General features: G+C 36.8%; 3 protein-coding genes across 3 annotated transcripts; 1 reads left to right on the top strand and 2 right to left on the bottom strand.

The window, feature by feature from the left end:
- Positions 1–1,910: 1,910 nt before the first annotated feature.
- Positions 1,911–11,180, bottom strand: LOC132565391 (D-3-phosphoglycerate dehydrogenase-like). Its single transcript, XM_060230031.1, has 11 exons — positions 10,985–11,180; positions 9,279–9,430; positions 8,681–8,746; positions 8,147–8,303; positions 7,572–7,704; positions 7,234–7,382; positions 6,514–6,666; positions 6,222–6,351; positions 5,957–6,105; positions 3,966–4,182; positions 1,911–3,654 (listed from the first exon to the last, which is right to left on the bottom strand). The coding sequence occupies exons 1-11, from the start codon at positions 11,117–11,119 to the stop codon at positions 3,494–3,496; spliced, it is 1,602 nt and encodes a 533-aa protein (XP_060086014.1). The 5' UTR covers positions 11,120–11,180; the 3' UTR covers positions 1,911–3,493.
- Positions 11,181–11,470: 290 nt separating this feature from the next.
- LOC132565392 (glyoxal reductase-like) lies at positions 11,471–23,121 on the top strand. The gene is made up of 9 exons (XM_060230032.1): positions 11,471–11,588; positions 13,043–13,181; positions 13,438–13,518; positions 15,460–15,567; positions 15,656–15,844; positions 16,348–16,439; positions 18,847–18,957; positions 21,169–21,262; positions 22,020–23,121. The coding sequence occupies exons 2-9, from the start codon at positions 13,136–13,138 to the stop codon at positions 22,163–22,165; spliced, it is 867 nt and encodes a 288-aa protein (XP_060086015.1). The 5' UTR covers positions 11,471–11,588; positions 13,043–13,135; the 3' UTR covers positions 22,166–23,121.
- LOC132565419 (ovarian abundant message protein-like) lies at positions 22,450–22,881 on the bottom strand. The gene has a single exon (XM_060230059.1). It carries the CDS (start codon positions 22,879–22,881, stop codon positions 22,450–22,452), a length of 432 nt encoding a protein of 143 aa, XP_060086042.1.
- Positions 23,122–24,949: the final 1,828 nt, after the last annotated feature.

Here is a 24,949-nt window from a genome sequence, read left to right as displayed (position 1 = left end):
TAGAGTTTATCATGTTACTTTTCTCTAGGCTGTAATGTTTATTCAAGATAGTGATTAATTTTGGAGTGAATAGTTAATTGTATTTTAGAGATATGTCTTTTACCTACTACACAGATCGGATGTAATTTGGACATTGTACATATATTGCTTGATCCTTTTTTGCAGTCAATCTGGACTTTTTCCAGATTTTGTAATTTCATCTTAACTCTTCTTACAAGTCATCACTGGGGATTCTTTATTGGTTGAATATTGCTGAGGGGAACTTATCATGAGAAGGATCAATTTAGGCACAGATCTGTAGTATGGGTGATTGTACTGAAAAACACTATTAATGTATAGCTTGTCCGAACACAATGTCACCAGGGTAGAAATATGTCAAGTTTATACCAAGACAATATTCAAGATCAAATGTACATATAGCCATCAAACTATAATTTTTTCTATTTAAACTTTTAAAACTCTTTTAGACAAAAATGATAAATGTTCAGATCAAAATAAAAACATAATTTGTTAACAAAAATATTCTACCTTTTTTTCCCTCAGAAATACTTTTGAAGTATATGTTGAATGAATCTTAACAACTGAAAGTGTGATATGATATGGTTGTATTCTTCACCCATAGGAGAACGATAATCATAGGCAACTTAAAAGTTTACTTACTGTGAAGGTCATTTGTCAAGAGAAAATTCAGAATTAACAGGTTGATTTAAGGAAAATTTACATGTTAAGAGTAGAAGACTATAAAAGTGTCTCGAGTGCTGCTATTTTCTGTGTGTGCCATCTTCAAATGACCTTAGCTGTCACAGAGGTATTATAACAAAATTTAACGACAAATGATTTTAAAGTAAAACAGGATTTCAGAAAACATTTGTTTGAACTACATTGTAGAATAAGAAGGGAAATGTTTTGGGACCAAAGATCCAAGCTGGATGAGGCAGTTTTTGTAGATAATGTTTTTCAAAAATTACAAGGTAGACTGATTTTGCTAAATGTATCATTCTTGTAAAACAGTTGCAAGGTTAATATAATGATATTGCACAAGGTATGAAAAAAGTCTCTCAGTAATACTAGGGTTTGAAGGAATTAAAAAAAAAAAGAAATATATTGTGAATCTGAACCCTGAACATTAAAACATCTTGTATAGTGTGGTCTCTGTAAAACATCTTGTATGATCTGATCCCAGTGTTATAAAATTTTGCAAAATGGACTCCCTTTTTACATGGTAACTTTGGTATCCTGATCCCTGGTCCATTATGTTATACTTTTTGTAAAAAGAAACAGGGTTATGACATACATTAACTGTTTGTATTGATTGAAAATTTGTGTTCTACAGGGTCAAATTAGCCAGGTTTCAGACATGTTTTCCTACTGTATATCATGTGCGCTAAATGGAAATCTATTTTTATATAAATGAAGAAAGGTTGGTCTCGTTTAAATAACCATTACTGTTTGACAGTAAGGGAGGGGGTTTATGGTTTTGTAGAGGAAGTTTCAACATGCTGTGATTACACCTTGTAAATAACATATTTCTTATGTAACATACATGCATTTAATTATATGGTCATGTTGAAGAATATATTGTGTTTTGTTATATTTCGAAGGCCTGTGGTGATGGACACTATTTAAGACACCCGAGATGGTGTGCTGTTTACTTTTGTTAAGGTAGCATTAATCAAATATAAAGACAAAGAATAACAATAATAATTATTGGAGGAGTATATATTTAGATCAGCAAATATTGTTTAGGTAAAACATTCATTTTGAGCCCTGGCTCAAATATTGGCCTAAAGAGTAAAGTCTCTGACTAATGATACACAGGACAAAACGGTTCTTATTCTATATAATGTATTTGAAGGAATTTTAAATTAAAATGAAATAAGACATAATGAGTATTTTCACAAACAAATATGCAATTTACAATTAATGCTTTATTGATCATCTTCGAGTGTCAACAAAAAAGTTACTTTGGTTCAATTGTTTCCACTAAAATAAAGCAAATAAGATAGAGTTAAGATAACAAATAACATGTTAAATCCGACCTAAACAGCACAATGTGTGTATAGCTGAAATGTCACTAGCCAAGCCATGAAAAATACTGCAAAATCTAACATTACCAAGTAAAGTAAGCCAAAGAACTTGGTTGCTGTAAGCATCTTCACGTATTCCCCGAAAGAGTTTAGTCAGATCTACTTCACACAGAAAAAAGGAAAGAAAAGCTCATCAGAAAAATCATTTATTTTCATGGGGAGTGATTTTCATTGAAATTGACGGTACTTTAAAATCCACCAATTTCTATGCCCTTGAAATATATATACAGATAAATGTTGACAAGGATTTACAATTTATATGTATATTTTGGAAAACCACAAAATTGAAGTCCCACAAAAATATATGATTTTACGTAATGATTAATAAAACACTAGCAATATTGTATACCAGAAAATTATACTTAAGAGTATTTATGAGGTGGAGATTTAAACAACATGTTATGGCTTCATCAAAAATCTTCCAGGGTTCCGAGTAAACAGAAAATGAGAGATTCTGATTGGCTGAAATCTGCCATTATTATCACATAACCAAGTGACTATTGTGTTATCAACTTCAAATCTAATATGAACACAGAAATTAGAACATGACCTGAAGCTTAAGTAAGGATTCACTAGTGTTGTTAAAGGCAGTGATGACATTGTCTTAACATTTCTAAGTAGAGATTCAAGCTTGTTCTAAAATATTTGAATTTGTTTTACATGGATAAGGACGGATATCATCAATATACTAGGGTGAAATAAACGTTCCTTTGATTAAAGCAAAAATGGTCTGAAATGGTATGTCACATTGTAACGCCAGCAGCCATGAACGTACTGCACACAAGTAAGCTATAACACTCTAAACAGAAACTAACAAATTAAATAGTGAATAAATATAAACTTTGAATCAAAATTATTCACCAACCATGGTAGAGTTTGTATTTGAATTTTAAGTATTATACCTCAACCCATCCTTTTCAAGTGCCATAGCTATTCAGCAATAAATCTGGAGATGAACACAGGATATGGCATGTAAAAGATAATGAAATAGCAATAAAGGAGCTTACATTGAGGGCTTTATGTATTTGTTTCTTATTATAGCCTATTGCACCTACAATGAATGCCCTTTCATATTATAGCCTATTGCACTAACAATGAATGCCCAAGATAACAGATTTCGTAACTGAAAACCATAAAGATCCAAGTCCAATTAAACATTTGACACCTAAATGTTATTGTGGTCACTCCTTCAATACTCTTTCTCACACACAGGCAAATTGACAGCTGATTAAAATCTGGCTAGAACACTCACTCACTTGATCAGTCAAGAGTTGAAAGCATCAATCCCCAGTGGATGATCTATAAACGTTTGTGAAACAGTCAAATTTATGGTTTCGCACATGTCAATCAATCAATATGTGCCCCGTAAGAACACACTAAATTTTTTGCTGGGTAAAAATGTGCATTTAGAAGGCAATGAGTCGTGCTGCAGAGACCAGAGACTTGAGTGCCTCAAGACATCCCTCTGAGGGGGGCACTGCAAAGGTGGCCACTCCCCATTTCTGTCCATCTGTCTCTGATGATGTATTCACGCTTGTGATTGTGACACCTGCTCCAGCCAATGCACCTGTCAACATCAAATTGTTTTTAAATTCTTTCATTGAACCTTGGAAGTACATTTTAACATTATAAACAAACCTAGGGAAACATATGTAATTGGTAACAATACAGGTCAAATTGATATTCAGGCCAAGTTTATAGAAGTATTGTACTGAACAATTGATTGGTGAAGGTTACAGCTATTCATAAATATAAGTATCGACTAGTTCATCAAAATATAACTCTAACAGAAAAGAGACAGAAATGTAAACAGATGAATGTGTAATTTGTAGTAGAAGACATCGTATTGAAGGCACGTTTTTGTGTTGTGTTGCTTACCTGCGACTGAAGGGATGAACTGCGAATTGGAGGTCCCTCGGAAAAGAAGAACAGGAGAACAAAGACAGGCTGGTGAAGAGAAGGTCTGATTCTGAATTTCCACCAATAAAGCTTGGCCCCCTGATGTGGTCCCGGACACACGGAATCCATTACTGAACACAACACTCACAAGATCAGTGTAAGGAGCAGGTGCTTTTTCCTCATATGTACTGGTAGACTGTAACAAAACATGGGAGGAACTGTAAACCTGCATATGTTAGCTGTTATCTTATTAAGTGTGTTCCACACTGACAGTATTACACCAACATATCACAAATTTTTTATTTAACAATTACCATGGAAACACAAAGTCTGCCTTTATTTTTTCAAAGAGAGATAACACACTATAATTAATTGCATCAAATTAAGTATGTTAACAATAACCATACTGGGCAGTGCACATACAGCAGTCATAAAAGATGAAATCATTCCAAGACATCAGACTTATAGAGTACTTTTGTTTTATGAATGACCGGCATATAAAAAATAGTTCAGGATCATGAAATAATATATGAACTCTGAAAAACAGATTTCTGCCTGGTCTCTAAATATTCTGATTATCTCCGATAGTTACTTTTTAAAAAGTGCACTTATTTCCCAATGTAAAAAATGATGTACTGAAAATAAAAACACCAAAATGTTTTTCAAAGCAAGATACTTCTGGTGATACCATGTATTATTTAGCAAGAGCTGGAACACTGATAAAGTACTTACATCGATACTGTACTGTTCAGTGAGAGCTTGAACACTGATAAAGTACTTATATCTATACTGTACTGTTTAGTGAGAGCTGGAACACTGATAAAGTACTTACATCTGTACTGTACTGTTTAGTGAGAGCTGGAGCACTGATAAAGTACTTACATCTGTACTGTACTGTTTAGTGAGAGCTGGAGCACTGATAAAGTATCTACATCTGTACTGTACTGTTTAGTGAGAGCTGGAACACTGATAAAGTACTTACATCTGTACTGTTTAGTGAGAGCTGGAGCACTGATAAAGGACCTACATCTGTACTGTACTGTTTAGTGAGAGCTGGAGCACTGATAAAGGACCTACATCTGTACTGTACTGTTTAGTGAGAGCTGGAGCACTGATAAAGGACCTACATCTGTACTGTACTGTTTAGTGAGAGCTGGAGCACTGATAAAGGACCTACATCTGTACTGTACTGTTTAGTGAGAGCTGGAACACTGATAAAGTACTTACATCTGTACTGTACTGTTTAGTGAGAGCTGGAGCACTGATAAAGGACCTACATCTGTACTGTACTGTTTAGTGAGAGCTGGAACACTGATAAAGTACTTACATCGATACTGTACTGTTTAGTGAGAGCTGGAACATTGATAAAGTACTTACATCTGTACTGTACTGTTTAGTGAGAGCTGGAGCACTGATAAAGTACTTACATCTGTACTGTACTGTTTAGTGAGAGCTGGAACATTGATAAAGTACTTACATCTGTACTGTACTGTTTAGTGAGAGCTGGAACACTGATAAAGTACTTACATCTGTACTGTACTGTTTAGTGAGAGCTGGAGCACTGATAAAGGACCTACATCTGTACTGTACTGTTTAGTGAGAGCTGGAACACTGATAAAGTACTTACATCGATACTGTACTGTTTAGTGAGAGCTGGAACATTGATAAAGTACTTACATTGATACTGTACTGTTTAGTGAGAGCTGGAACATTGATAAAGTACTTACATCTGTACTGTACTGTTTAGTGAGAGCTGGAGCACTGATAAAGTACTTACATCTGTACTGTACTGTTTAGTGAGAGCTGGAACATTGATAAAGTACTTACATCTGTACTGTACTGTTTAGTGAGAGCTGGAACACTGATAAAGTACTTACATCTGTACTGTACTGTTCAGTGAGAGCTGGAACATTGATAAAGTACTTACATCTGTACTGTACTGTTTAGCGAGAACTGAACAAAATACTTACATTGATACCATACTGTTTAGCGAGAGCTGGAGCACTAACAAGGTTCAATTTACTGCTGTCACCTGCTCCTAGGAATGATGAATTCTGTATAAGACCGGACAACACAGCTGCAGTCATAAAGGAACCTGCTGACTTCCCGAGGTTAGAACCTGATTAAAATCAAGAAATGGAAAAGGCCTTTAAAACTGTCCTCGGCATGATAAAACGGAGCTTGTAACATGGATAGTTTTACATCAGATTAGGGTAGAAGACATTTGAAACATACCACACAAGACAACACTGAACTCCTGGTTTTGGTCATTCACAGCTGCTGCCACTACACCAAGTTTCTTGCCCAGTTCTATCCAGGGCAAAGTTTTAACATCCATGGCATTTGTCAGGGCTGGAGCATTCACCTGGTAGAGAAAAACAACTGGTGTAAATCAACTATCACAAGCAAAATGTCAAGATCTTCACCAAGATAAACAGCCATAATTATTGGTTTAGTTGTATCACCAGATTTTTATATATATTGGGAGTTCTTCTGAAGAATTAAGCACCAGTGTTATAACACTTACAGCCCCAAAGAGTTTCTTCCCCTGGACTAGATCCACAAACTGTTCTGCTATCTCTACTGCGACTCTCTGTTGTGCCTCCACTGTGCTGGCACCAAGATGAGGCGTTGCCACAACATTCTTGTGTTTGGCCAAGCTAAAGTCCTTTGGAGGCTCCTGTTTCAAACAAACAATGCAACCTGTATATTTTGATACTTTAGAAAACGTTTTTGTACATGAGGAGAGCTATTCCAGTAAAACATCCATGTGATCCCTGGACTCAAAAATAAATCACCTCTATCCCCGGTTTGATTTCATGACATCATTAAATGATAAATCTTATAGAGGGTGCATCTCAACAAAACCTGTCCAGTGCTGGGGTGTTGGCTAGATGTTTTACTTGAATAGCCCTGAGCTGATAACAAATGATCAATTTTACTGCTTCAATCATCAGGGAGAACATAATGTCAAACAGAACCACTGGATACCACTCTGGCCTTTTACGAAAGTGATAAAGGTTTGATTTCCAGATCAGATATGAAAAGGTAAAGTGTCCCAGCTCCACCAGAGGGCTTTTATTCGGTTCTTCCTTCTCTATCAAAGACAACTATCAAAGCCTGTGCCTTTCCACAGTGAATAACATTATAAACCATTATGTAAAAATAATGGCTTTATTTCAGCTGGGACAGAACAGACTACAGTTGATGTGTGTATATGTGGTATGCTGTTGAGAAAGGTACTTACTGAGCTGTACACATCTATACCAGCACCACCACATTGACCAGACTCAAGAGCACGGAGCAGTGCCTCTTCCTCTATAATACCACCTCTAGCCACATTGATGACACGTACGCCACGCTTACACAAGGAGAAAACCTTGTCATTGATGAGATCTGAAATATCAATATCATAAAAACCTGTTCAGTAAACTGCAACTGGTAATACAACATAAACATTTTACACCCGATTTTCAATATCCTCTGTATTAATTCAGAAATGAAACCAAGTCCAATGACTTTAAATCAAAATCACAACATGACTTTGACTTTGTTATAACACTCTCATACAGCAACAGTACTTACTTCTCGTTTGAGGAATTAGAGGGGTGTGGACAGTAATGTAGTCTGCTTTTGGCCAGATATCCTCCAGCTGCATCCATTCAACATTAAACTCTGCACTAACTGACCCTGGGATGATTGGATCAAAGCCAATTGTCTGATAGAGAGACAATATCAGATCATAATGGATCATCAGCTAGTTTCTTAATATTGATATATACATAGGGGATATGCATGACAAGACATCTATATTTTTACAACTGTGTAACCAAGGAAAACCTGTCCTCAAAAAGTTTCTGGTTAAAGCACAATGTATCAAGTGGAAAAGTCATGTGAATTAATACCAATTGCTGTAGTAATAAACACAATGAACTGACAAATCAATACATTTTAATGGGGCCCAATTTTCATGGCTTTTCAAAATATTACTGTTTGGCTGATAAATATAGCTAAATAAATCTGTCTATGCTAATTTGAAAGTTCATGGATGAGTGATTTTGGGAATTGAGTGTGCCCTCAAAATCAACGAAAATAAATTCCTCTCAAAAATAAACGACATCACAGTAATAATAAACCTACTAGAACTATCAAACACTTACCGTCATACCAAAGGACTGCATTCTAAGAGCAACTTCCTTTCCAATCCGTCCGAGTCCAATAATGGCTAGAGTTTTACCATACAACTCAGAACCCATTAGCTTCTTACGCTCTCCCCAATTCTCTCCCTTCATAGCACGGTCCCCTTGGTGTACATGTCTGAGGACAGAGGTCATACAAGGTCATGTAATCATTTTGATGATTATGATATAAAGAAAAGTTGTTTTGAAGGTAAAAGTCATCTGAGTTTCACAACGTCTTTACGTCATTGGAGTTTTGGGGAGAAAGAATGCTGATCAAAATAGTAATAGTTATATAAACAATTGATCCTTCTGCCTTCAGGGCGATCTTTGCGAAATTTTGTCAAAATTCTTTTAGCCACTTTAGATGACTAGATTTTTCCAGCCAACGTTAATAACAAGTGTTACATTACTGCATAAACTGAGAAGAGCAGTAATTTTATGAATTTGTGTACTTTAGATAATAGTATGCTAAAACAAGATCAGAGTATGGTATTCTGGATACCCAATACTAACCGGGACGATGCACATATCAGGGCACATGTGTGTTCTGCTGCACTGAGTGTGTTCCCTCCTGGGGTACTGAAAACAACAAACAACAATCAGCCAGGATCACACCATATTGATTGAATTTAATCTTTAAGCTGTGGGAATAAACATTTAGCACAAAAATCCTTAATACTCATGAGAACAGTTGTCATAATTATGGCAATTAATTTGTTGTCATTTCAATTTTCTCATCAATATCAATAATGAGTGATATGTGAAAATTAAACAAAATGTTCTGTTGAAAGAAAGTCTTGTTTTGTCAACAAATTTTTATTCAATATTTCTGTAATAACTCCACAAAAGTTTACTTGAATTCTGTTTATAGATAAAGAAATATAAGTTCTCAAAATATTGACTAAGGTAGCCACTCCAGACGCTTAATAATAGAGCCCTTATTTAAATGTGTCATAATCAGATGTATTTTATCTGTAATCTTATTTTTTTCTCTCTTTTCTTTCTTTAAAATAAACAACACACATATAGGAATATCTATCTTCACTTGCAAAAAGAAAGCAACCTTAAAATGACGATAACAGAAAATAATTATATGATAAAGATGTCGTACTTCATGACAATGATTCCCTTGCGGGATGCAGCATCACAGTCGATATTGTCTACACCTGTTCCGGCTCGACCTATAATCTTCAGGTTGGTCGCTGCCTCGATCACATCAACTGTCACCTTGGTGGCAGAACGAACCACAAGGCCATCGTACTTCTGTAATCACAAGATTGATGGTACTTCTGTAAAGGTTGTAGTGTCAAGGTCATTTCAAAATACCATTTTTGCAAAATACAAGACATAATATAAAGATTTCTATTTTCCTAGAATTTACTTTGGATTTGCAAAGAAAAAGTGAAGTGACTTCTTTTGTATTCTTATTTGTGCAAAGGCAGTATCTACTTTTTACAAAGTCATTTAAAACTAATAGACACTGAATGTAAAAAAAATTGCCTGAAAGAAAAAGTCATCCTTGTCATCACCCAGTTTCTAGTTGCCCCATCAGCAGTATTTTTTTGACATGTTGACAGATGAATATTGTGTTGGCCTAAATCAGAATACATTTAAAGTCTGGTGTTGAGGTCAGTGGAACTTTTTGCAACATTTACATATAAAGGTCAGGGTTTCTGTTAAAACAGAGGAAATAAGTAGAAAATAACTTTAGGATCTATATATAGTAAACATCAATGGCACCATATTAAACTTACAGGATTACCTTGCACGATTTCTCGATTAAGGTCATTCTAATCTTGTAAGGGTATGACTTTTATGGCAGACAAGGAATGCACATGTATTTAAAGTGATTCAGGTTAAAATCATTACTATTCTTTTGTAGAAGTGAGACAAAACTATGAATGTAAATAAAATGATATTTTTAGTGTTCTGATAAGCTCTTTTATATCAAAGGTGATATATATATATATATATCAATATGTAATGAACTTTACTGAATAATGACCTTGAGATTCTGACAGGATATTGTAGACAATATTGATTTACTAATGCTATGCTTGAGGCCAACAATCAGTCACAGTATTTACCCATATATATATTCCCTGTTTATAGGATAAAACGACTAGTCACAGTATTTACCCATATATATATTCCCTGTTTATAGGATAAAATGACTAGTCACAGTATTTACCCATATATATATTCCCTGTTTATAGGATAAAACTTGCAGATAGATACACAGGGAGTAATTGTGTATATATTCAGTTATACTAGGAAAATAACTTGTGACAAGAGAACCATGCGCATGGTCCAAAGCTAACAGAATAATGCATCCTGTACCATTCAAATGTCATAGAATTTAAGGTCACCAAATTCCATGAAAGTCACCATACTTCTGAAATGGTCGAAATTTAGAAGAAAAAAACCAGTTTAGTACACTGGCATCAGGCATATTCCAGGCCCATGGAATTAGAAAGTAATTTGTTCACTAGAGACAATTTTAACTCGAAATAAAAGATAAAATACATTTATGTTAAGAAGTTTATGTGTGCCTGGTATGCCTACAATAAAGTAGTACACTTACATAAGTATTATTGACCTAGGAGAAAACCTAGGGTTGTTTATGTAAAAAAACAACATGAAAATATATACAAATGTCTCCTTTGCTACCTTACAAGCAAAATAAAAAGTTGTTGACAATTACTGCAGTAGCTTACCGAATTTTGGAGCAAATGTATCACAAATTGAAATTATTTTCACTCACCAACGATGTCCAGTCGCTGGAAACATTACAGGGAAGCAGACACGGACACTTACCGCAATTTCCACAAGAAGTTCGTCTTTTGACAGTTTTGTATTTTTGACCACATTAATGCCATTGTTCTGAAGAATCTCGACACATTTCTGGTCAATTTCGTCAGTTATCAAAACGGAATTTAAAGTGAACGACATTGTGGTTTCGTTGCTCGAAGACAGCTGGCGGAGTGCACGTTGCGACAGCTTTGCCGGGCGGTGTTGCTGGAATTAGATATGCAAATATAAACCCGGTTTCAGAAAGAAAACATGCCGTATTTCTTGAATCAGGTGTACATTTCCCATAACGTGACTTTAATTTTTAAAAAACGTAAAGACAAAAGGAATAAAAACATATTGCTTTATTTGACCTGAATGGTAATTAAAAGTTTAAAAAGCACGTACTGGAACTTATAATTTGGGGAAATATACCATCGACACCGCCAATGTCAAACCTGCCAAACCGTTCTCGGGTTCTTCCCCATCCAGCCGGAACAACTTGGGATTATTCCAGTAAAGATAGAAATTCTAAATATAGCCATTTGACCTAATTTCGCCCAAAAACGAAATCATGAAGGTGTGATGGAAAATTTTCTGGCTGATGCACGAGTTATTTCTGTGTCGTCTGGTTTGTATTTATAACGGACCAAAAAATTAATGTTATACAGTCGTAAGTGTGACTTACTGTACAGCTACAAACTGTATAGCAGTTAGGCATAATACACCGAATACCAAGGTACATGATGTCTTTCATTGTATAATCAAGCATTCAAACATGTGCGGAACTTTCTTTTATTTGTTTGATCCACGATAAAAATTGTAATCCATTGACGCCACGGAATTCGGCAGTTTAACCCTCCCAAGAACACAAATTCTGGACTGTCAAAATGAAAAGGGTGTCTCTGGAATGATATCATTCCCTGAAATTTGAAACGATTGGGAACTTAATCTCAACTCTGGCCAAAGACATCTTCGAAATCCAAGGGTTCGATTTATGTACATATCCTAGTGCACATTTTAAAATTTGTAATGGTTCAAAGGCTCAAGATTTGGGAAGGATAAGTTATGGTGTTGATTCGTCAAGTTATTAAGCCACTGAACCCAACATTGAAATTTTCAGTAAATACAAAGAAATAGCTAAATTTTATTTGACAAAAGCAAGTAGTGCTTACTATAGGATATCTATACAATAAGTAAATTTCATGTTATACATGTCTGTGATATTCACAGAAATTACATTGGGCAGCAAATATAGGCCATATAACACCAAAACTAATTGGCTCTGATCTAGGTATATTGCTTCAAAAGCTACTCAAATCAGCCCAGCGATTGGTCAGTTTTTAATGCATTGAACCAATAAAATGCCTTGTTGTGAGCCTTTTGATTTCACCATGGCATTCATTAAGGACGCAGAGAGAAAAAAATTTGCAATCATTTTTGCCCAGCAATTAGCCCATGCTTGGTAATAAGCCCACTGTTACTGTATCTGACACAATTCAGTAGCTTTACCAACACAGACAATTTAATTGTCTGGTAATTAGCCAAACACCTGACTTCATGTCAATGGCAATGTATTTGACCTCTAGGCTTATTGCAAAATAGATAAAGTATATTATGTGACACCCTTGGATTACCATATATAGCAACAAACATTTGTATAAGAATTCATCAATATGAATTTGAAGGACAATAGTAATAAAAGTTTGAAAATTGTGTCATTATGAATCGGAACTTTATCGGAACTGCTTAGAAAATCTGGGCTTGATAGGTGATTTACAGATTTTATTGTATTTTTAGCTTAGTTTGTCGATCATTTTTGTCGGTCCTGGAACTCATCCTTAATGAATTATCAGCCCCTGCAAAAAGTTTGGAAAACTAATTACCAATAATTTTGGTTTTGTTTAGTGTAGCCTGTGTGTACAATAATTAATTGGGAGAGATATTAGCTGGTTTCTTTTTGGTTTGGATTGGGGCTGGATGATATATACACCGGTACATATTTTTGCCAGGGAGAAAAATAGTAGTTACCAGATAATTAACAAACTTGTTTATTATGTCTGTTACCATTTTCTTCCCTTTTAGGTTCTATTGATTCTAAGTGAAACTCTGATTCCACAACACACAGATATGAGCATACAAGTCTAATATAGACCGACTACAATCAATGAGTTCACAATGGCGGTCACACTGAATTCTGGTGTGGTTATGCCTCTTATTGGATGTAAGTACCAACAAAAGAAATATTTGTCTTGTCCTGAATTTAAAACTCCGAGGCTGAAGCAAAGAAAAATCAACATGTTATATCAATTATGAAGAATTACCTAATTGGTGATCGCAATCATTATAACAGTTACTTTATCAAAGACAACCTTGTTACAATTATTGATTTGATTTTTCAGATATAAATGGAACTCCTTTTTTGTTTTAAACTTTGACTGTAACAGGAATTGTGTAGTTGTATTATTTTTTGTTTAAAGTTGGAACATTCAAAATCAGAGGAAAAGAACTAGTGTACAGTGTCCTGGATTCTGCCCTCGCAGCAGGTTACCGTTCTATAGGTGAGAAATTTGTAACACTTCATATCCTGTTGACCTCTTTGAAGGTTTGGTCAAACTTTTGTTTGTTTGTATATGATACAAGTAGCATGAAGCAATATTACTGATGGTATACTGATTAGTATAGATACAGGCCCTGTAGACCTGTTAGTGTTGGTATAGATACAGGCCCTGTTGACCTGTTAGTGTTGGTATAGATACAGGCCCTGTTGACCTGTTAGTGTTGGTATAGATACAGGCCCTGTTGACCTGTTAGTGTTGGTATAGATACAGGCTGTTTTGACCTGTTCGTGTTGGTATAGATACAGGCCCTGTTGACCTGTTAGTGTTGGTAAAGATACAGGCCCTGTTGATCTGTTAGTGTTGGTAAAGATACACGCTCTGTTGACCTGTTAGTGTTGGTATAGATACAGGCCCTGTTGACCTGTTATTGTTGGTATAGATACAGGCCCTGTTGACCTGTTAGTGTTGGTATAGATACAGGCCCTTTTGACCTGTTAGTGTTGGTATAGATACAGGCCCTGTTGACCTGTTAGTGTTGGTATAGATACAGGCCCTGTTGACCTGTTAGTGTTGGTATAGATACAGGCCCTGTTGACCTGTTAGTGTTGGTATAAATACAGGCCCTGTTGACCTGTTAGTGTTGGTATAAATACAGGCCCTGTTGACCTGTTAGTGTTGGTATAGATACAGGCCCTGTTGACCTGTTAGTGTTGGTATAGATACAGGCCCTGTTGACCTGTTAGTGTTGGTATAGATACAGGCCCTGTTGACCTGTTAGTGTTGGTATAGATACAGGCCCTGTTGACCTGTTAGTGTTGGTATAGATACAGGCCCTGTTGACCTGTTAGTGTTGGTATAGATACAGGCCCTGTTGACCTGTTAGTGTTGGTATAGATACAGGCCCTGTTGACCTGTTAGTGTTGGTATAGATACAGGCCCTGTTGACCTGTTAGTGTTGGTATAGATACAGGCTGTTTTGACCTGTTCGTGTTGGTATAGATACAGGCCCTGTTGACCTGTTAGTGTTGGTAAAGATACAGGCCCTGTTGATCTGTTAGTGTCGGTAAAGATACACGCTCTGTTGACCTGTTAGTGTTGGTATAGATACAGGCCCTGTTGACCTGTTATTGTTGGTATAGATACAGGCCCTGTTGACCTGTTAGTGTCGGTTGTATCTGTTGACCTGTTAGTGTCGGTATAGATACAGGCCCTTTTGACCTGTTAGTGTTGGTATAAATACAGGCCCTGTTGACCTGTTAGTGTTGGTATAAATACAGGCCCTGTTGACCTGTTAGTGTTGGTATAGATACAGGCCCTGTTGACCTGTTAGTGTTGGTATAGATACAGGCCGTTTTGACCTGTAAGTGTTGGTATAGATACAGGCCCTGTTGACCTGTTAGTGTTGGTATAGATACAGGCCGTTTTGACCTGTTAGTGTTGGTATAGATACAGGCCCTGTTGACCTGTTAGTGTCGGTAAAGATACAGGCCCTGTTGACCTGTTGGTGTATGTTTAGATACAGGCCCTGTTGACCTGTTAGTGTTGGTATAGATTCAGGCCCTGTTGACCTGTTGGTGTATGTATAGATACAGGCCCTGTTGACCTGTTAGTGTTGGTATAGATACAGGCCCTTTTGACCTGTTAGTGTTAGTATAAATACAGGCCCTGTTGACCTGTTAGTGTTGGTATAGATACAGGCCCTGTTGACCTGTAAGTGTTGGTATAGATACAGGCCCTGTTGACCTGTTGGTGTCGGTAAAGATACACGCTCTGTTGACCTGTTAGTGTTGGTATAGATACAGGCCCTGTTGACCTGTTAGTGTTGGTATAGATACAGGCCCTGTTGACCTGTTGGTGTATGTTTAGATACAGGCCCTGTTGACCTGTTAGTGTTGGTATAGATATTTGTGCTGTTGTTAAGAATCTTGTTTGATGTTGTAGATACAGCTTCTGTGTACAGAAATGAAGGAGACATTGGAGAGAGCCTAAAGGAACTCCTACCCAAATATGGGTTAAAGAGACAGGACGTTTTCATCACCAGTAAACTAGGTAAAGAGTTTATTTTAGGCAAATTGTCTTATGTGTGACTTTCCTCTACTATAACTAGTACCTGTATACACACTTGTACCTCTGACAGGTCCTAAGAACCAGGGGTGTGGTCGGTGTAGAGAAAGTTGTCTCCAGTCCCTCCACAGCCTCCAGTGTGACTACCTTGACCTTTACCTTATACACTGGCCAGGGACACAGGGTATGCAGCCTTGTGATGCCCGCCACCGCGACCTTCGCTTACAGAGCTGGGGTGAAATGGTCGCACTGCAGAAGGAAGGTGAGATATCACAGAAGATATCAGTTATTCTCAGAAAATATTTTTGTTTAAGAAAATTAGGCAGGACGACATGTTTTTACAGGATCTGTTGTTTAAATAATTTTCAACAACAATACTGTTGAGCATATGGGATGATGGTATTGTAGTGGAATCATTTTGATGGACAGTTCTCTTCAAAGTTTCCTATTATTGATTGAGTTTTACTTGTCACAGTGACATAGATATCATTAAGATACAACATTAATTATATTACTGGCAGAACTTGTCCTGACTAACTTTGAGTTTTACTTGTCACAGTGACATAGATATCATTAAGATACAACATTAATTATATTACTGGCAGAACTTGTCCTGACTAACTTTGAGTTTTACTTGTCACAGTGACATAGATATCATTAAGATACAACATTAATTATATTACTGGCAGAACTTGTCCTGACTAACTTATTAAAAAGATGGAACTCTTTCAATGAATAACTGTAATGGGTTTATTTTCTTTTCAGGGAAACTTAAATCGATAGGTGTATCAAATTTTCTACAACATCACATTGAGGATGTCATAGACACAACAAAGCACACACCAGCTGTACTTCAGGTAACTACACAGCACACTCAGACTGTCCTATAGGTAACTACACAACACACTCAGGCTGTCCTACAGGTAAATATACACAACACACTCGGGCTGTCCTACAGGTAACTTCACAGCACTCTCAGGCTGTCCTACAGGTAACTATACAACACACTCAGGCTGTCCTACAGGTAACTACACACCACACTCAGACTGTCCTACAGGTAACTACACATCACACTCAGACTGTCCTACAGGTAACTACACATCACAATCAGACTGTCCTACAGGTAACTACACATCACACTCAGACTGTCCTACAGGTAACTACACATCACACTCAGGCTTTCCCACAGTTAACTACACATCACACTCAGACTGTCCTACAGGTAACTACACAACACACTCAGACTGTCCTACAGGTAACTACACAACACACTCAGACTGTCCTACAGGTAACTACACAACACACTCAGACTGTCCTACAGTTAACTACACCACAAACTCAGACTGTCCTACAGTTAACTACACAACACACTCAGGCTGTCCTATAGGTATCTACACAGCACACTCAGACTGTCCTACAGGTAACTACACAGCACACTCAGACTGTCCTACAGGTAACTACACATCACACTCAGACTGTCCTACAGGTAACTTCACAGCACACTCAGGCTGTCCTACAGGTAACTACACAGCACTCTCAGGCTGTCCTACAGGTAACTACACAACACACTCAGACTGTCCTATAGGTAACTACACATCACACTCAGACTGTCCTACAGGTAACTACACAGCACACTCAGACTGTCCTACAGGTAGCTACACAGCACACTCAGACTGTCCTACAGGTAACTACACATCACACTCAGACTGTCCTACAGGTAACTTCACAGCACACTCAGACTGGCCTACAGGTAACTACACAGCACTCTCAGGCTGTCCTACAGGTAACTACACAACACACTCAGACTGTCCTACAGGTAACTACACATCACACTCAGACTGTCCTACAGGTAACTACACATCACAATCAGACTGTCCTACAGGTAACTACACATCACACTCAGACTGTCCTACAGGTAACTACACATCACACTCAGGCTTTCCCACAGTTAACTACACATCACACTCAGACTGTTCTACATTTAACTACACAACACACTCAGACTGTCCTACAGGTAACTACACAACACACTCAGACTGTCCTACAGTTAACTACACCACAAACTCAGACTGTCCTACAGTTAACTACACAACACACTCAGGCTGTCCTATAGGTATCTACACAGCACACTCAGACTGTCCTACAGGTAACTACACAGCACACTCAGACTGTCCTACAGGTAACTACACATCACACTCAGACTGTCCTACAGGTAACTTCACAGCACACTCAGGCTGTCCTACAGGTAACTACACAGCACTCTCAGGCTGTCCTACAGGTAACTACACAACACACTCAGACTGTCCTATAGGTAACTACACATCACACTCAGACTGTCCTACAGGTAACTACACAGCACACTCAGACTGTCCTACAGGTAGCTACACAGCACACTCAGACTGTCCTACAGGTAACTACACATCACACTCAGACTGTCCTACAGGTAACTTCACAGCACACTCAGACTGGCCTACAGGTAACTACACAGCACTCTCAGGCTGTCCTACAGGTAACTACACAACACACTCAGACTGTCCTATGGGTAACTTCACAGCAAACTCAGGCTGTCCTACAGGTAACTACACAGCACTCTCTGGCTGTCCTACAGGTAACTACACAGCACACTCTGGCTGTCCTACAGGTAACTACACAGCACACTCAGGCTGTCCTACAGGTAAATACACAACACACTCAGGCTGTCCTATAGGTAACTAAACAACACACTCAGGCTTTCCCACAGTTAACTACACATCACACTCAGACTGTTCTACATTTAACTACACAACACACTCAGACTGTCCTACAGGTAACTACACAACACACTCAGACTGTCCTACAGTTAACTACACCACACACTCAGACTGTCCTACAGTTAACTACACAACACACTCAGGCTGTCCTATAGGTAACTACACAGCACACTCAGACTGTCCTACAGGTAACTACACAGCACACTCAGACTGTCCTACAGGTAACTACACAGCACTCTCAGGCTGTCCTACAGGTAACTACACAACACACTCAGACTGTCCTATGGGTAACTTCACAGCAAACTCAGGCTGTCCTACAGGTACTTCACAGCACACTCTACCTGTCCTAAAGGTACCCAAAAAGCACATTCAAGTTGTCCTACAGGCAACCACAAAGCTCGTTCCAGTCGTCCCATAGTTTACTGCACAGCACACTCCAGCTGTGGTAGTATACCACACTGTTACTTCTAGGAATATATTGGTTTTTCTCTAAGCTGTGTTATTATTATGACAGATTGAGTATCATCCGCACCTAGTACAAAGAAGATTGGTGGACTTCTGTAGAAGTAAAGGAATTCACTTCCAGGCATATTCTTCCCTAGGTACCACAACTGACAGCAATACGGTAAGTATATCTGCTGTGAAAGTTGTTAACAGTCTTCCACAGAACATTCTAGATCAAGAAGGTAATTTGGATTCCTTAATTATTCCCCACCAAACACATTTGCTTGTGATATTAATTTAGGCTCTGTGCATGCCGAGGGTTTTTCAGGCTATAACTTCAAAACTGTTCAACTCAACTTCACAAAACTTGTTGTATATATTAAGTTAATGCCTTAGTTGTACGTTTTGTGATTGGCGACATTTAACTTTCCTTTCCGGGCTGCAACTTCAGAACTATTCCACTCAACTTCACAAAACTTTCTGTATATATTAGGTTTGTGTCCTAGTTGTGATTCTTGCTATTGATGACATTTCTTTTTCTTAATATTTTTTCTGTTACCATGTTACCAAAAAACTCAAAATTAGTTATATATTAGGTTAGCAACCTATTTGTGCCTTTTCTTATTGAGGATGTTTTATTATTGATACTTGTCCTTCACCATCAATTTTTTTTTATTTCTTTTGACAGCTTGTATTGCTCCAGAGCTTATAGAGTCTTGCATAAATTTGTTTATGGACAATACCAAGCTCTATCCAAATATCATGAGTCAAACACACAGGATCTACATCAAGATATAAACTCTTACTATAAGGTTGATATATAAGATATATGTATATATATAATGTTGAAGTTGAGGAGATGCAAGGAAATTTAATTGATAATAGACAAAAGAAGATGTTACATTTTGCACTAACTAGTGCTTTCACTGTATTAGATCTTCAGGTGATAGTAGTGGTGTGATGTCACAAATTGTTATACCAATATATATATAAATCATATTTGGGTTTTACATGAACAGCTGGGTACGGGGGATAATGCTACCCTTTGAAGCTCCTTGTTAATTAGAAATATGTGCCTGTAATCAAATCTTCAATAGATTCCATCTGAGGTAAGGAATATGAAGATATGAAATTAAGCTTGTAGAGTTGTTTCCCTTTAATTTATTGATCATTCAATACAAGTCTTTAATTGTTGATAAGCAAATCAAATCAATGAAAACAAATGCAGGAACAAAAATTACAATTAAGAATTATTAACACTTTCATTAGCATTACAAGCCCTATCGACTGTCAAGATTAACACTTTCATTAGCATTACAAGCCCTATCGACTGTCAAGATTAACACTTTCATTAGCATTACAAGCCCTATCGACTGTCAAGATTAACACTTTCATTAGCATTACAAGCCCTACTTTTAACACTTTCATTAGCATTACAAGCCCTATCGACTGTCAAGCTTAACACTTTCATTAGCATTACAAGCCCTATCGACTGTCAAGATTAACACTTTCATTAGCATTACAAGCCCTATCGACTGTCAAGATTAACACTTTCATTAGCATTACAAGCCCTATCGACTGTCAAGATTAACACTTTCATTAGCATTACAAGCCCTATCGACTGTCAAGATTAACACTTTCATTAGCATTACAAGCCCTATCGACTGTCAAGCTTAACACTTTCATTAGCATTACAAGCCCTATCGACTGTCAAGATTAACACTTTCATTAGCATTACAAGCCCTATCGACTGTCAAGATTAACACTTTCATTAGCATTACAAGCCCTATCGACTGTCAAGATTAACACTTTCATTAGCATTACAAGCCCTATCGACTGTCAAGATTAACACTTTCATTAGCATTACAAGCCCTATCGACTGTCAAGATTAACACTTTCACTTTCATTAGCATTACAAGCCCTATCGACTGTCAAGATTAACACTTTCATTAGCATTACAAGCCCTATCGACTGTCAAGATTAACACTTTCATTAGCATTACAAGCCCTATCGACTGTCAAGATTAACACTTTCATTAGCATTGCAAGCCCTATCGACTGTCAAGATTAACACTTTCATTAGCATTACAAGCCCTATCGACTGTCAAGATTAACACTTTCATTAGCATTACAAGCCCTATCGACTGTCAAGCTCATCACAGGATGATAACAAAGTTACTCTGGGAGATCAGAATGGCATTACAACTGAACGTCCAAACTATATACATACCTTCACAGTATGGGCACATTTAGAGGGACCAGTCACGCTCCAGTGCCTTTAAGGGATAATAGGGTAGTGAGTGAATATTTACATGTATGATTGTTACTATTGGTATGGCTTGTAATTGTGGACTTTTTGATCTGTTTCACATATAAAAGTGTCACTGTTACAGCTGCTGACAGACTCTGTAGTGTGTAAGATCGCGAAACAACGAGGAGTGTCACCTGCTCGTGTTCTTCTCCGCTGGGCTGTGCAACAAGGTATAGGTAGGTATTGCACTTGGAGGCAGTCTTATTTCAGTTTAGATATGTACACGAAACATATATTCAAAATCAAGTTTAGAAATATAGAGTTCAAATCAAACATAAAGAATTCTTGTGTTGATTTTCCATTTAGTGAGCATCAGAAAACTATGTGTTTTACAGGGGCCTGTTTGTTTATCTGGACAAACTGTTTTGTCAGTTTAAATTTAGCATTTCAGGCATAAATCAAGATCAACCTGCAGATATTAATAACAGGCCTCAAAAAGGCTTAGTCCAGGCTGGTGACCAAGTCTATCCTTATTATACCCACGTCCAACTGGTCTAACATATAAACATGGGTAAACCTCAGTCGGCCCCTGGAAAATAGAGTCTATCATTTACCATGATAAGATTGATGATGTAAGTTGTGTGGTTATCAAACAGAGATGAATATCCAGCATGCCTACTAGCATGAGATGTCAAACATGCTAAGAAATCATTTCTGGTCTACAAAATCCAGAAAGTCTACTAGCATTAAACGTCTAAAATATAAGTTTAAATATTCAATATATGTTCAATATAACCTACCTATTAAATGCCTGAATTAAGGTTCTGTCGAATTTCTTTCTTCCAAGTTCCTAAAAACTTGTGTATGTACAGGTACAAGAATTCTTTCATCCTGTACCGTGATGTTCTCCTTAGTCTAACATGAATGGGCAGTGATCTGCATTACTGCCCTAGTCTTTTCCTTGTGTATTGACAAAGTGCTTTTATTTTACAGGTGTAATTCCAAAGTCTACTAATTCAGACCATATTAGAGACAACATGGACATCTTCTCCTTCTCTCTAAGTGACCAAGAAATGGTCAGTCTTAACCAACTGGACACTCAATCCCATCTTTGCTGGAACCCAAGTCAGGTGTTATGACACAGACTTTTGAATTTATCTTTTTAAAAAGCCGATGTCAGAGGACCACATCTGGGGTATTACTGTTGATATTTATGTAAACATTAAAATGCTAACAAAAATGTTTGTGCTGTATTTGAACCGTCTCACTTGTAAATTGGAAAGAATCGTAAAAATCAGGAAGTTCTAAGACGATATTACTGGTTCCTCTGTCACGAGGTAGGAAGACAATATTACTGGTTCCTCTGTCACGAGATAGGAAGAAGATATTACTGGTTCCTCTGTCACGAGGTAAGAAGACGATATTACTGGTTACGACGTAGGAAGACGATATTACTGGTTCCTCTGCCACGAGGTAGGAAGATATTACTGGTTACGACGTAGGAAGACGATATTACTGGTTCCTCTGTCACGAGGTAGGAAGACGATACTACTGGTTCCTCTGTCACGAGAGAGGAAGACGATACTACTGGTTCCTCTGTCACGAGGTAGGAAGACGATATTACTGGTTCCTCTGTCACGAGGTAGGAAGACGATATTACTGGTTCCTCTGCCACGAGGTAGGAAGACGATATTACTGGTTCCTCTGCCACGAGGTAGGAAGACGATATTACTGGTTCCTCTGCCACGAGGTAGGAAGACGATATTACTGGTTCCTCTGTCACGAGGTAGGAAGACGATACTACTGGTTCCTCTGTCACGAGGTAGGAAGACGATATTACTGGTTCCTCTGTCATGAGGTAGGAAGATCATAACATGTTACCATAACACCAATGTTCATCAGTGAAACAATGATAAGCAAATAGTCGGAGAGGGAAAATCTGTAACCAACCAACATTACCTTGATAAAAGCTTACTATTTGTGGAAACTATGATATCTGTGGGTGGGCTTATTACCAGGCATGGGCTTATTGAAGAATAGATATAAATGAGATATTTAAGACTTTTTCTAATGAAATTAAATACGTTTTACACAACTGGAGTTGATATTTTTATGTTTCTCTCTCCACAGAAAATATCCAATAATCTCTGGTAAACTAGATCACCACAAGATACAACACAACACAACACATAATAGGATATTTTATTTTACAAATTGCATTGTAAAATGTATGAATACTTTAAATACATCAGACGTTGCTTTGTCTTGCAATCTGTACAAAAACATCACGGATTGTAATACAAGCCAGACCTTGTCACTGAGTCAGCTGCCCCCAAAGAGAAGTGGTGCAGTGTTTGGACCACTTACCCCAAGCGTGGCTTCAGATTGGTCCAATATATATATATGTTATAGCACTATTATTTAGTACTGGTAAAGTGATGCCTTCATTTAACTTGATAAAGTTGAAAAAAATCTGCTAATACTTTGTACTATGAAAAGGAATGTTAAAATAGGGACATAATGTGCTACTGATAAGTACTCAATGTCAATGTTCATATATATATATTACTTTTTTGGCATTTTAAACCTTTAAATATAAACACATAGAATATTTGTTGAATAATAAAGTAAACTTTTTCAGCAGAATTTTGAACAAGTACAGAGTGCGCATTAAATCCTAAGTGTAGATTCGGTATTTGGTAAAGTAAAGGGAGTCCAGATTTAGACTATAATAGCACAAGCTTTAGACAATTTTGTTTGAAATTTGTCATTCCTAAATAGTTATACAAATCAAATTTGTGTTAATACTTGTCCCTGATACCAACCACTGCTAAATGTTCATATTATTCACTTGTCGCAGATAATTTTTACTTTTTCAGCTGAGCTAACGCACGATTTAATATATCCAAAATGAAGAAAAATTCAATGTAATCTTCAAGCTGACAACTTTGAATAAAAAAACATGTATTCTGTATACCCAATTCAGAATGAAATATTCTGGCGGTAAAAAGATTCTGAATAGCAAAGTTTTTCATGCATCAGAAATCAACACAAAATTTACGTCAATAAAATCTATTTTCTCTTCCATCTATAACGGGTGTACCCCCATGTAACAGATTTACAACTAAATTGTTTACTGTTGGGAGATGAGGCATTCACAAAACCTTAACATTTGTTACTTAATAATCTTCTATATCAAAGCATTCAGTGTTTATTAACTTTTCCAAATCTTTCATCAAAACAGTCTTTTGCATATGTAACAAATTTGAAAATAAAATTGCATCAGTCTTGAATTAGATAAACACACAGTAAAAATACTGTCTCCTGGATAATATCTAAATATGCATCTTTTAAAAGCACTATGAGTTCACTAGATAATTTTCCTATTCTTATCAGACAATAACAACTGGTATCATATTGTGTAGTTTTCTACACAACATCATCATACCACAACTCTGATCAAAAATTCTTTCATCAACCAAACCACTTAAAAAATCTACAAAAATCAACAAATTTTATTAACAGTTCACACTTTTTATGAATCTATGATTTTGGTGATTTGTCTGTTTCTTTTCCGATTACAGTTGAACATAATCACAAGGTATCATTTTAAAGACCAGAAACTTACAATAACATGACACAATTTTTGTGTTTTCAACAATGATCCCTCCTCCCCTAATGATGTCACAGACACCATGGTCTCAGAATTCTGTGTATTCAAAATGTTTTAAATTTCAATTCAGAATATTTAAAAAATTTCAATACTGCACCAATATCATAACTTTTTACAGCCAGTAGCTTCATCATTACTTTCTATCTCAATATTAGAACATACCCAAGTAATTTGTAAAATAATATTCCGTGTTTATGAGTATATTTTACAGTAATAAAACTTGTACAGATGAAATGATGTTGACAATGAG

This window comes from Ylistrum balloti, unplaced genomic scaffold (assembly GCF_031769215.1).
Source record: "Ylistrum balloti isolate Yb309-2 unplaced genomic scaffold, AGI_CSIRO_Ybal_v1 Utg369722, whole genome shotgun sequence".
NCBI lineage: Eukaryota > Metazoa > Mollusca > Bivalvia > Pectinida > Pectinidae > Ylistrum > Ylistrum balloti.
The sequence above is the reverse complement of the archived record's forward strand: the minus strand, read 5'-3'. Positions and strand labels throughout refer to the sequence as shown.

Coding starts and splice junctions, on each gene's coding strand:
- LOC132565391 (XM_060230031.1), bottom strand. CDS start 11,119: ATGTCGTTCACTTTAAATTCCGTTTTGATAACTGACGAAATTGACCAG. Junction 6,352..6,513: donor GGAAGAAACTCTTTGGGGCT/GTAAGTGTTATA, acceptor TTTCTCTACCAG/GTGAATGCTCCAGCCCTGAC. Junction 6,106..6,221: donor GTTCAGTGTTGTCTTGTGTG/GTATGTTTCAAA, acceptor GATTTTAATCAG/GTTCTAACCTCGGGAAGTCA.
- LOC132565392 (XM_060230032.1), top strand. CDS start 13,136: ATGGCGGTCACACTGAATTCTGGTGTGGTTATGCCTCTTATTGGAT. Junction 13,519..15,459: donor AGCAGGTTACCGTTCTATAG/GTGAGAAATTTG, acceptor TTGATGTTGTAG/ATACAGCTTCTGTGTACAGA. Junction 15,845..16,347: donor GGTCGCACTGCAGAAGGAAG/GTGAGATATCAC, acceptor TTTTCTTTTCAG/GGAAACTTAAATCGATAGGT.
- LOC132565419 (XM_060230059.1), bottom strand. CDS start 22,881: ATGACAGAGGAACCAGTAATATCGTCTTCCTACCTCGTGACAGAGGAA.